This window comes from Lissotriton vulgaris, chromosome 9 (genome assembly GCF_964263255.1).
Source record: "Lissotriton vulgaris chromosome 9, aLisVul1.2, whole genome shotgun sequence".
NCBI lineage: Eukaryota > Metazoa > Chordata > Amphibia > Caudata > Salamandridae > Lissotriton > Lissotriton vulgaris.
The window spans coordinates 906,024,964-906,038,029 of record NC_141697.1 but is presented as its reverse complement, the minus strand read 5'-3'; the positions used below and the strand labels follow the sequence as shown (position 1 = coordinate 906,038,029).

General features: G+C 45.6%; 1 protein-coding gene across 3 annotated transcripts in view; it reads left to right on the top strand.

The window, feature by feature from the left end:
* Positions 1–13,066, top strand: part of LOC147692482 (Golgi-pH regulating cation channel-like) — a 543,103-nt gene that overhangs the window by 170,090 nt on the left and 359,947 nt on the right. For all 3 annotated transcript variants that reach the window (XM_086938693.1, XM_086938691.1, XM_086938692.1), the window contains exon 7: positions 1,651–1,752. In XM_086938693.1, coding sequence (XP_086794819.1) covers positions 1,651–1,752 — 102 coding nt within the window. The remainder of the gene's footprint in view (positions 1–1,650; positions 1,753–13,066) is intronic.

Genomic DNA, 13,066 nt, shown 5'->3' with positions numbered 1-13,066 from the left:
CCATCGTTGGAGCCCCCCCACTTCATCATCCTCTCTGGTGTATGATACAAGTTAAATAATGTCTTGAAGTGCTGGGCTTTCAGATTAGCTGACATCAAAATTCTCCCTGCAATATCAATTGATTGCTGCATATACACACCTTCCTGTCCTAATCCATCACACAATTTACTATCTTGTGCAGCCAAATCATCCTGTTGTATATCAATTAGTATATCTTACAATACCCCTATCCTTGCCCTTCGTTTAATTGCCTTGACTAGCGAATTAATGATCATTCCCTCCTGCTTGTGATGTTTGAATAAAAAACCCCGAATTTGCAAATACTTGAAGAATTCATTTTGTTGGAGTCCTAATCTGTCAACTAAGCCTGAAAATGAAGCTAGTACACCACACTCAAATAAGTCTCCTAATTGCCTAATCCCCTTAGCCCTCCATCTCTGCATCCAAAAATCCCAAAATATAGCGGAGAGTATAAGCGGCGAATTTATCGGAGTGTAATAATCAATCCATGGAATAACTAACCTCTTTCGGATTAATTTCCAAGCCTTATATGCTGCCACCAATTCCTTGAATAAAGTTTTTTTTTTAAATAGCTTGGCTCAGACAACTTAAAAAAAAAATTCTAGCCTCTACCCCCAGCAGCATCTGATATATTGATGGTGTTTCCACCAATACCACATCTTCCCCTGTTAACAATATCCGCATATTTTGGATCAAAGATGCATAATAATAAAATGTAAAATTGGGCATGGCCCTTGCCCCCAGGTCACGTGGTAGCATCATAAACTTGAACGCCCGTCAAGCTTTCCTTTGTCCCCATAAAAACCTATTGCTTATAGATTGCACTCTCTGCAGTTGTATTCCAGTTAACTCTAGAGGTACTACCCTAAAGTAGTACATAATTTTGGGAAGGATACTCAACTTGAGCACATTCCACCTCCCCACCAGCGAGAGATGCAAGCACTCCAACTGATCAAGCTGCTGTTGAATCCCAGAAACAATACCTCCCCAATTGACCTCAAAGACATCCTGATTTTGATACTCAGATACCTGGCTTCATCCGTTACCTGAGCATCTCCTGGGCATGCCATTTTGGTATATACAATCTGTGTTTTGGTAAGATTCAGTTTATAGCCTGAAACCTCCCCAAATGTATAGGCCAGACTTTCTATCTCTACGGCTGCTTGCGCTGGGTCCGAAGTTGCCACCGCAATGTCGTCTGCATAAGCTAAAACCTGTGCCCGCATATCATAGAGGTAATCCGATCACTCTGTCACAACATTACCAGGTACCAGGGTTGATGTATATAACAAATAGCAAGGGGAGCAGGGACAGCCCTGTCTCATCCCCCTACTGCTATACACCGGTTCTGATTCTCTACCCATTACACCTAAAAGGAACAAGGGAAAAGGGAATTCAGAAGAAGAGAAAGGATAAAGACTGATCCATATACTTCCCCCGTTTCCTTCACAGTGAGGAGTAGTAATCTGATTAACAAATGGTTTTGGTTAGATCACACATTCTTTGTTGCTCAGTGTTCCTGATTGTGTCATGTGATGATTATTTCTCATTATTCTTTCTACGTTTCTAGTTGGCATGACAGTGAAAACTGCTGTTCCTCAACTAACATAACATTTTAATGACTTCCAGATTCCTGAAGTAGCAGAAAAGCCCAAAGCTGGTGCAGATGACCCTAAAAAGAAGGCCAGCAGTCCAGCTGATAAGTCAGCCAAGGACAACCCAGGATCACAGGTGTGTTGTGGTTGGGTCTGGTTGGTTGTGGTGGTGTAGGTATCCAAACATTAGTGTTCAAATTTTTCCATCTGGTATGGTTTGTCGAGCTATGAAATCCCAAATGATAAACCAAAACTGGGTATGGGTTCCCAGACAGTAAGGCCAAACCCTGCCTTAACTATGGATCCAACACAAAATGCCAATACTGTCAGATATTTTCAAATACACTTGCTTTTTACCTGCATATGGACAAGACTGTATGCACAAAGGAATTTATCACATCAGAATAAATCAATTCAAATCTGCATTTTATTTGCACAAATTATTAGTTTTCTTATTTTTTTCAGAATCTTTTTCTTTTTAAGAAGGCTTTATGAAGCACATTACAAATACACAATACAGAACATCATCATGTCAAAGAATCACCTGTATATATCATTCACACCAGAAAAAACCTTGCAGTCATACTATAAACTCATTCACACACCTAACACTCTAAAAGGTAAAGAAACACAATTTATGTACAATGATCAGCAGTATATGGAAAGGAAACCATAGATGTACAATTTCATATGAATCACTTTGATGTACAAATTAGTTTAGTCCTCTTATGGTTTCCACGAGATAAACGTGTTATCAAGAACAAAGGGGGGGGGGTCTACTGCTGATAATTGTACATAAATTGTGTTTCTTTACCTTTTAGAGTGTTAGGTGTGTGAATGAGTTTATAGTATGACTGCAAGGTTTTTTCTGGTGTGAATGATATATACAGGTGATTCTTTGACATGATGATGTTCTGTATTGTGTATTTGTAATGTGCTTCATAAAGCCTTCTTAAAAAGAAAAAGATTCTGAAAAAAATAAGAAAACTAATAATTTGTGCAAATAAAATGCAGATTTGAATTGATTTATTCTGATGTGATAAATTCCTTTGTGCATACAGTCTTGTCCATATGCAGGTAAAAAGCAAGTGTATTTGAAAATATCTGACAGTATTGGCATTTTGTGTTGGATCCATAATGAAATCCCAAATGGCATACAGAGGGCAAATGTGCTGCAATGTTAGGCTGTAAGAGATAGGATTATTGTGAACCATCTTGGTTGTATTCCACTCTTTTGCACTTTAAATTGAGGTATGTTAGTGGTAATAGCATATTTACAATGAGCGTTAGGAAAGTCAATAGGCCTGGAGTTGGCCGTCAGCCTTTTGGCAATTCTTGCGTTGTTTTTTCATGGTTTTCATAAAATGTTATTGTTCAAGAAGCAGCCAGGCCTTCACCAAGCCAAAGAAAAGAAACTTTGGCTGCCGCCTAATCTTTTCTTTTTTTGGTTTCAAAACAGCAGACATTACCATAGAACTCCTTGCCACTGAAAGGAACTACTTTATGTGTGGATGTGTTCCTTGTGTGTGGCAGCATTCAATAAGTCATAGTAAAGTGAGCCAGTGACTGTAGTGTGCTGACACATAGCCCTTTGTTGCATGCTGGAGTGGTTGGAAGAAAAATGTGAATGGCATAATCACAGACTAACAGGTGACACCTGGCTAAAAACTCCTACATGTAAGTATATTATACATATAATATTTAGTAAAATAAAAAGGTCTTGACTAACAGAGACTTAAAACATCAGTTGGGATAGTAGTGGGTGCCAGCCTCTTTCCTTTCAGAAATAAGGAAAGAAATTAAGAAGAATGGAAGAGAAAAGAAGGAAGGAAGGAAGAAAAGAAGAAAAGAAAGGAAGGGCAGAACAAAGGACCAAAAGGGAAAGAAGAACAAAGAAAAAGAAGAATGGAAAGAGTAAAGAAGGAAGGAAGGACAGAAAGCAAAATAGAAGGAAGGAACCAAGAAAACAAAGCAAGAATGAAGGAACTAAGAGAAAAAAAGCAAGAAGAATGAAGGAAAGACAGAAGGAAATAAGTAAAACGAAGGCAGGGAAGAAGGAAGATGAGATGGAACATAAGGAAGTAAGTAACGACATAAGGAAAGCAAGAATGAAGGAAAGAAAGGAGGAAATAAGGAAGGGATGAAAAAAGTAAAGATAGCAACATGAAGGGATGCATGGATATGTTATGATTTTATATAATATGTTATATGGAAATATATGGGATGGGGTAGCTCATGTTGGAGCATCAATTAATAGTAGCATGGAGGTATTGGTTGTCAGTCATGCTTTGTTTAAGGGTGCAGTTTTTCCACTACTTATGTTGAGATTTATTTGTGAGGTAAATAAAAATTTTAAATTGAAGGGAGACCCCAATGCATTAGGCTTACCTTAGAGCCATGGCATGAGGGTGGAAATATGGACCAGCTAATAAAGAGGGAGTTCCTGGTGGGGATTTTGATTCTGGCTGATTAACTTCAAGGCTGGTACTATTAGGTGGGATAGATCCACTTTATGTTGACACTCTTAAGCAGGTGATTTGATTGTTCAGTCTCACTTTATGTTGTATTAGTGAGTAGAGACTAGCTTTATCAAAAGCTCAGAGAATGAACCCTACATTCTGAAGAAGGGATCAGATTACAATTCTTATGGCACCTGCACATAAATATATAGGATTTTAGGTAGCTGACAATCCATTTGATGAACAAACGATTAAAGTGTTTGAATCATTTGACTTTACTTTTTAATTAATTTAGAACCCAGAGTGCAGCATTTGATTTAGTTGGAGATGTTTTCAGGGGGATGTTTAGTGAGTGCCCTTTTGACTTGCTTGGGTTTCCTTCACACATTGAAGAGACCTCTGTCCATTAATCAGTTTGTGGACGGGCTTCACTTTTCTATGTTATCCTTGGCTTTTGGCATGCCACTGACTATTTATGAAGATGTATCCTCTGTTATGGCAGCTACTCAACCACCCAATCACACACGTTTGTCTTTTTGAATTTTAGAAATCCAATGCGGAAGCCTTTTTTAAATGAATATTTTTTTTTGTGAACTATAAATTCATTAAATAGGTATTATATTAAAATGTGGATAAGTATGCAGATTTTTAAATTCATGGTGAAATAATTTTGAAATGCAGTAGTCCATATTTTGTGCATGATCTACTGGAATACGTTTCTAATATTATTAGGATATAGCTAAGTACTGCCATTAATTTCAAACTGCTTTTACAGAAGTGTAAGAGATATCTGGATGCTTCATATGTTACATGAACTTGCGGTCTGCTGTCAAGTTAGTATAGCTAAATAAAATAAGCAACAGCCAAATAGTCTAAAAGAAGAGGATGGAGAAGGGAGTAAGGCATGTGCAGAAATAAAATTATTGCAGTGGTTTGTAAGATGCCAACACAAAATGGAAAATAAAGGGGAGGGGGCTGATTAAATGGGTCGTAAGTTGGGTATTCTGGTTTGGGGTACAAGTGGCCAATGGTTAGTGTGAAGTTGGAATTTGAGGAAAAAAACAAGGATAGCTTGCAGTCTAGTATGGTCTAACCATTTCTTAAAAGCCCAACTTGATGTAGTTTTGATATAACCAAGTGTCTAAAACCCGGATTTGATTGCCCTCAAGTTTCGAGTTCAGAACTCAATAGAATGTAATCACTTTACCTGTACAACAATTGAAATGGTGGTGCAAGACTTGATCGGACCATACATGTAAGTTACTGATAGTAGTGCAGGTATTCTGCAGGTGACTGAATCAGAGGTGATTCTCCTATTTTAATCAAGACATGGTGAAACCCAGGATCTGCTCCAAAATGTATCTGAAAATAATCTAGAGAAACAAGGTCATCACACTTTAATTTGATCAGTAGAGGAGATGAGGGATGATCTGGAAAATGCTGGTAAGTCAACGTGGAAAAAAAACCAGCAGTAGCAAATCGAATATGTCGTGTAACATATGTTCAGTGTAATACGTTTGACTTATAAAAAGCTTGCTTTAATGATCAGAGACGCCGTTTACTTGGACAGCTTTCTCCTACAACTTTTGCAAGTATCCCACATGCTAGGTGGCGTGGCTACGGCGTGTTAATGAATGGCTGCCTGGTGAGGGAGCTCCGTAGACCAGGCTCAAATATGCGACAAATACCAACGATTAAGAACACCTGCACCAGTAAAAACTTGAAATAAAGACTGGTAAATGCATCGGGCATACTCAGCGGCATTCTCGTCTCCCTTGGTCAGCGGGAACCTGACGAGCTGAGCGGTGACGCAGTGGCGATGCCCGTGAGGAAATGGTGGCCTTGCTGTGTACAGAGTTAAAGTGTTGAGCCTTGAAGAGCCATGCGTGCGGAGTAGCACGTCCTAGTGGCTTGGAATGCGGCTCCTGTAAATATCAGTCCGGACCGCGATTGCTGCAGCTGACTTGAACTGTGACCCTGCCAACGGATCCAGAGGGCGCCGGGAACTGAGGCGCTGGTAGCCGAGGGAGCGCATCGGCGGATTGACGTGATCTGCACTGCGGATCGGCTGTGCCTTGAGTCCTGCAGGGATATTCTGCTACCGGCTGGTGTGGTGCCCACCCCGGAGGCCTGAGGCGGTGAGTGAGGCGAGTGAGGCGGGGGCCGCTTGCTGTGTCGGGTCTGGGCGGGGCCACGCTGCTAGCCTGGGCAAACTCAGGCTCCTGCCCTTGTGGGGCCTGGGCCTGGTGGCGTGGGCTGGCTGGGCCTGGCGGGGTACTGGGGCCGCGCCTACTCCCCCACCAGAGGGGTACGCGGCCTGATCACTCTGCTACAGGCGCGGGGGTGCAGACGGGTGGACCTTGGGGGATGACTGGCCTGCTTTGGCGAGCCGGAGTTGCCTGAGGCCGGGGGTTGGTGCTCTGCCCTGCGAGCTGGGTCTTTTAGGGGTTGCTAGGCTGGCGCGCTGCCGGGCCTAGACCCTGGCCTATCGATTGAGGGCTGAAACTTTGGTGGCAGAATGACCCCATGACACGAGTGCTGTAGCGAACTGCTCGACCATATTGGATTCTGCGCTGCGCTGTGGGCAGGAGAGCGTTGGGACCTGCGGTGGAGACGACACTGTGTTGCCCTGTGGCACTGCTCCTGGGCTGAATTGGCGCTGAGGCGGCCTGGAAGGGTGGGAATACCTTTGAACTGTATGGTCTGCGGTGCGGGAGCTGGCACGTAGATCACCGGCGCATAGATCACCGGCACATTGTACAGACACTGAGGCTATTCTTTTGGGGGTCTGGTTGCATCAAGTGGGGCGCACAAGAGCAAAATCTGCCTGAAGACAGCCCATAAGCCGATCGGGCGCCTGGGACTGAGAGGAGGGCGCCACGCTCCTGCGGCTTGGGTGCGGAGGCAACAGCGTGCGGCTGGTGTTTGCGCTGTGACTAGAAAGTTCTGACACCATGGGAAAACCTGACCCCAAACAGCCAAAACTTCCATTTGAAATCAAGCACAACACATGCGCTACGGAGACCATGGCTGAGCTCGCTGCGATGCAAGGGACATCGGACACATCGGAGTGTCCGGAGGACGACACGAGATCTATACTACTGGAGTTGTGCTCCGGCTTGAAAACCATTGACAGTAAGATTGATGCGCCCACATCCAGTTTAGAAGTGGTAAAGAAGAAGGTGGACGCACATGAAATCAGGTTCGATTTTCTGGAGAATAGATTATCGGATACACAAGATTCTCAGGCTGAATCGTGGACTCAGATTTTGCATATGGAGAAAGTACTTGAAGTTATAAAGGCGAAGAACGAAGATTTGGAGGCGTGTTTCCCACTGGAACAACCTTCGTATAATTTGCTTCCCGTAATCGACAGCAATATCAAAATATTTTGGCCCTGTGCTGTCTGCTGTCATGATAGTTTTTGAGAGCACACTGGTCTCTTGGTCTCCGGCCCAAACCAGGCGCGCCGCCGCGCCCAATCATTGCAAGCCTTCTTAGTTATGTGGACAGAGATCCTATACTACGTGAAGCCAGAGCCTAGAGTCCTATCAATCACAAAGGAAATAACCTGTCCTTTTTTCCAGATTTCACTCCGGCAGTACAGGCGGCCTGTAGAGAATTTGTGCCGGCAAAAAAGATTCTGCAGTCTTCCTCTGTTCCATATGCAATGCTATACCCTGCTAAATTAAGAATAACTCATGACGGGCAATCAAACTTCTTTACAGACGCTAAGTCGGCCTTGAAGTTCACAAAACACATCTGCCCTAAAAGACCTCGCATGGGTGGCTCAAAAAGTCCGACGGGACCGCTGGATCTAGAGGATGCGGACCACTAACTAATGTTATTTCTAATGTATGGATCTGGTAGCCATGATGGCTGTTTTTTTAGATATGTTCAGCACAGGTTCAGTTAAGATGCCGATATAGTATTATCGAATATTGTGCAATGTTATAATATTGTTGAGTGCTGGGGGTCCCTGATGTGGTTCCTGTTCATGCTGATTTGGTGCGACTATGCGACCTACTGACTCATCCTGGCCACCTCGCCGCAAGGTGGGTTTTTGCTGCTGTTCCTCCATATCCCCTACAGGCGGCCTGTAGAGAATTTGTGCCGGCGAAAAAGATTCTGCAGTCTTCCTCTGTTCCATATGCAATGCTATACCCTGCTAAATTAAGAATAACGCATGACGGGCAATCAAACTTCTTTACAGACGCTAAGTCGGCCTTGAAGTTCACAAAACACATCTGCCCTAAAAGACCTCGCATGGGTGGCTCAAAAAGTCCGACGGGACCGCTGGATCTAGAGGATGCGGACCACTAACTAATGTTATTTCTAATATATGGATCTGGTAGCCATGATGGCTGTTTTTTTAGATATGTTCAGCACAGGTTCAGTTAAGATGCCGATATAGTATTATCGAATACTGTGCAATGTTATAATATTGTTGAGTGCTGGGGGTCCCTGATGCGGTTCCTGTTCATGCTGATTTGGTGTGACTATGCGACCTACTGACGCATCCTGGCCACCTCGCCGCAAGGTGGGTGTTTGCTGCTGTTCCTCCATATCCCCCCCCCCCCACCCACCACCGCGGGCGATCCCCTATTGAATAGTCCTTCCTTGGATAAATGGTAGGGAGGGAAGGGGGATACAGTCTCAACCTAATCGGGAGGTTGGAGTGGAATGGGGTGGACAGGTGGGTGGATTTGGTTTGTGTTTTTCCTTTTTTTTTTATTAATGTGTTATCAATGTCTACATTGGGAGATTGCAGTTACTATAGGACCGGATTATGTACTTTTGCTGCAAAAATGTCAAGTTAATATTCCGTGTCAGCTGAAGGATGGTAGAAAGGGTCAGGGGTGAGAGCTACAGGTTGTTAACTTGGAACGTTAGAGGGCTGAACTCCTTGAAAGAAAATTCAAGTGTTTACGTATTTGACCCGCCATGGTACGCACATTGCACTACTACAGGGAAAGCATCTGATCAAATATACGGAGCGTAATATTGCACTTAAATGGGCTGGTTATAATTTGGCCTCCTCATACTCCACCTACGCTGGAGCGGTACTCATCCTGGTCAGGCGAGGAGTTGCGTTTACACCTTCGCGTACACATATGGACGAAGAGGGGCGCTGTGCAATGGTTCAGGGTAAACTGGGAAACTCCATTGTAACCATAATAAACATTTATGACCCTATTGCAGACGAACCGGAGTGCTTTTTGAGGATGTATACCAAATTAAGAGAATGGCCCGAGACTACTTTTGTATTTTTATTTTTGACATTTGTAGAGCGCACTGTTACCGTACGGTGTCCTGGCGCTGTCTTGATAACTCCTATAGCTAATCCCTTGGTTAGGTTACAAACAGCCATGTTTTTGGACCTCTGCGAAAGGTCATCAACTCGGGGGACAATCAGAGTGCCACCGGAAGGGCATTCCAGGCCACCGCAGCCCCTCGGCTAAAACTCCTGCCTCCCCAGCACACTTTCCTGGTGCGTGGGGTATTAATCAGTCCAAGTGTAGCTGACCTCAAAGCTCTACCTGGTTTGTACCAATGAAAGTATTGACCAAGGAATGATGGACCTATGCCATGGACTGCCTTGAAAACAATGCACATGCTCTTAAATAGGATCCGCTTCCGTACTGGTAGCCAATGCAGCTTCACAAGTTCGTGCGAGATGGAAGCAAACTTGGGCAAGCCTGTGAGAAGACGAGCTGCTGCATTCTGTAATATCTGTAACTTATCTAGTACTCCTTGCTGGGCTTCAAGGAGTAAACTGTTACAGTAGTCTAAACGTGAAAGCACCAGGGCCGTCACCATTGTTTTTTTACAGTCCGCTGGAAGAAACGGGAGAACCTTCCGAAGGATTCTCAGCGTCCAGTGGATAGATGAGGCTAAAGCGTTTACCTGGGGTCTATAAGAGAGTCTATCATCTATAGCGACCCCCAAATTCTTAACCTTATTGACCGGGGTGGGGAGGGTCCAGATCTCTTCTGGCCACCACCTCGGTCCCCAAAAGTTGACCGTAGAACCAAACAGTATCACTTCGGTTTTGGCCGAATTAAGTTTTACGCAATTCCCGGCCATCCATGTGCTCCCCGCCGTCATGCATTCCTGGAACCTACTGGCCATCCTCTCTCCCTGGTAGCAGCGACACCACAATCTGTGTGTCGTCTGCGTAAGATGTTAGTTCAAACCCATGGGAGCGGATAACCGGGCCAAGGAAGAGACAACACGTCGGAGATCACAAGCCGGGCACCTGTAGGTTTGACGAAGCCACCGTGTTGGATTGGATACACACAAGGTTATTCCGATTGACCGAATAGAAGATTTTACCACGACTTCGGGTGACATTCTTTCACTTGAACTCCAGGACTGTCGTGCACTTAAGTTCGAGGCATGTGGACTGCTGAATTCATATCTGTGCATAGATCGCCGCCTAGTGTTGAGTCCGGATGATCGCACATTGTTGTCCTGGAAGAGTCTTCGAAGTATCACGAGATAGGTGGCTCCTCCCCTGGACTACAGTGCGCATGGGCATCGACTCCATCCTCAGATAGTTTTTTCCCGCCATTGGGTTTGGATGTATATTGGTTCACTCTAGTCGGAATCGATAAAAAACTTTCTTACGGTCAAAAGGTCTTTAGTTTTCTTCGACGCGCTATGCGCCAGGAGGGCCAGCAAACTGCACAGGCGCCTGTGGACATCTTCGATGCCGGGGATGATGAGGGAGCTGACTGGGAAGTTGGTGAAAACCTGTCGAATCACGCGTCTGAGGTCGACTATAACTACGACGCGGACGCAGAAATGTTCGAAGTGGAAGAAGTCGTCGACGAGGTAGGAGACGACGACGGGGCCTTTGGGGCCATGGAAGATAGCTCGAGCGAAGAGCTAACTCAAACTGACATTGGGGCCGTAACGCTTCAAAAGGCTCAGGTCGAGGGATCGCCACTAGGCCTTACCCAAGATCTTACATTGGGTTCTACGGCCTCGCCTTCGGGCTCGGCTACGGACATTACTATTGAGCCGCATCCTGCAAAATCGAAACCGAAAGTAAAACCAACGGTCTCGACGCAAGCGAAAGCACTGGTGCCCCCCTCGAAACCGAAAGTGCGTATTACTTTGGTCGGATCGAAGGCCTCGGAGCCGTCGGCACCGACGAAGCAGAAGGGTGTTGTCGATCCGAAGACACAGGTCAAGGGCGTCGAGACGAAGACTGCCATGCCGAAGACAAAGGTCAAGGTGGTCGAGCCGAGTAAATCGGCGCCAAAGACGGTCGACACCAACAAAGGACTCGGTGATCCGAAGGTTCTCGAGACTCCGCGTCAACAAGACAAGGCCAAGAGCGGCGCAACCCACGAGTCCACGTCTAGTGGTGCCTCAAAGGATCCCGTCGACTCGGCGCGCCCGTCCGCCGCTTTCTCCAAGCAGGTGGTGGACTCCCTAAAGCGCATCAAGGAGAAGGCCTCGACTGTCGGCCCGAAGGATCCTCCACCTTCGAAGCCGGTCGAGAAACCTCACAAAGCGTCGACGCCATTCACTTCACGTTGCCGCCGAAAGTGGCGCCGAAGGCTTTCACCCCTAGGATGGGCGCCAGCTTGCCCGAGATGGTGCCCTCGGTGCCGAAGTCGACGACAGTGGTCCCAACCTTAAAGCATCGACAATCTTCGTTGGAAGAACAACAAGAACACTTTATCGATGCCAAAACGGGCAGACTTTCCCTCCATAAACGGAAATTTGCCCCGGAACAGCCAATGGAGTCCTACAAAATCCCTTTAAAGAAAAAGGATTCCACTTCAACTCCTGTTCTTGTGGAACCACTTTCCCCACATGGCCATGATGTCTCACCCACTTACTCTGACGTGGACGCTGGGGAAGGTGATGATGAGGATGAGTACAGCTATCCTGTCTACACACACCCTGAAGATACCAATGAACCCTGGGCAGCTGGTGCTGACCCAGGTGATCCTCACTCTGCCCCAGACACTCAACTCTATGCTGTAAAAACGTCACCTACGGAGGATTCAGCGGCGTTTAATACCCTCATTGAACGGGCGGCTAAAAATCATGACGTCCAGCTCCATGCTGACCCCATTGAAGTGGACTTTCTTTTTGACACCTTTTCCGTCTCAGAGAGAACTGTCAAGACTCTGCCTATGTTGAAGGGTGTCTTAAAACATGCTGGGGAGATCTTTAAAGAGCCTACCAGAGCCAGGGTGATAAACCCTAGGATTGAGAAGAAGTATAAACCAGCGCCTACTGACCCTACTTACATCAAGGGACAGTTACCTTTGGACTCTCTTGTTGTTTCAAATGCCCGGAAGAGGGCTAATTCTCAAACAACGGGTGATGCTCCTCCCCCAGATAAAGAATCTAAGGTTTTTTAGGCATCCGGGAAAAGGGTGGCAGCTCAAGCGGCCAATATCTGGCGCATTTCAAATACACAAGCACTTCTAGCGAGGTATGACAGGGCACACTATGACACACTGGAGACCCTGTTGCAGCACCTGCCAGACGAATACAAAGAGGCAGCTGAGATGCTCATCCAAGAGGGGAAGCTAATATCCAATGCTTCTATTAAATGTGCACTGGACGCGGCTGACACCGCGGCCAGAGCTGTCAACACTAGCGTCATGCTGAGACGACATGCCTGGCTCAGAATCTCAGGATTTAAGCCAGAGATACAGACCACCATTCCTAATCAGACAGTAAACCCTGATCATCTGTTTGGCCCAGAGGTGGACACCACCTTGGAAAAGATAAAGAAGGACACTGAAACTGCTAATTCCATGGGGGCCTTGCAGTCCCAGCAATTCAGGGGTGGTTCTTTTCGTCGCTCAAGCACTAGAGGTGTTTCCAGAGGCCAGCTCTCCTAAACCACGCAGTACTATAAAGGCAATACGCAGTCCACATACACCAAACAGAGTCGAGGTGGATATCGTGGAAACAGCGCCAAAGGCAGGGGTCGTGGAAACAACAACTCCAGATCCT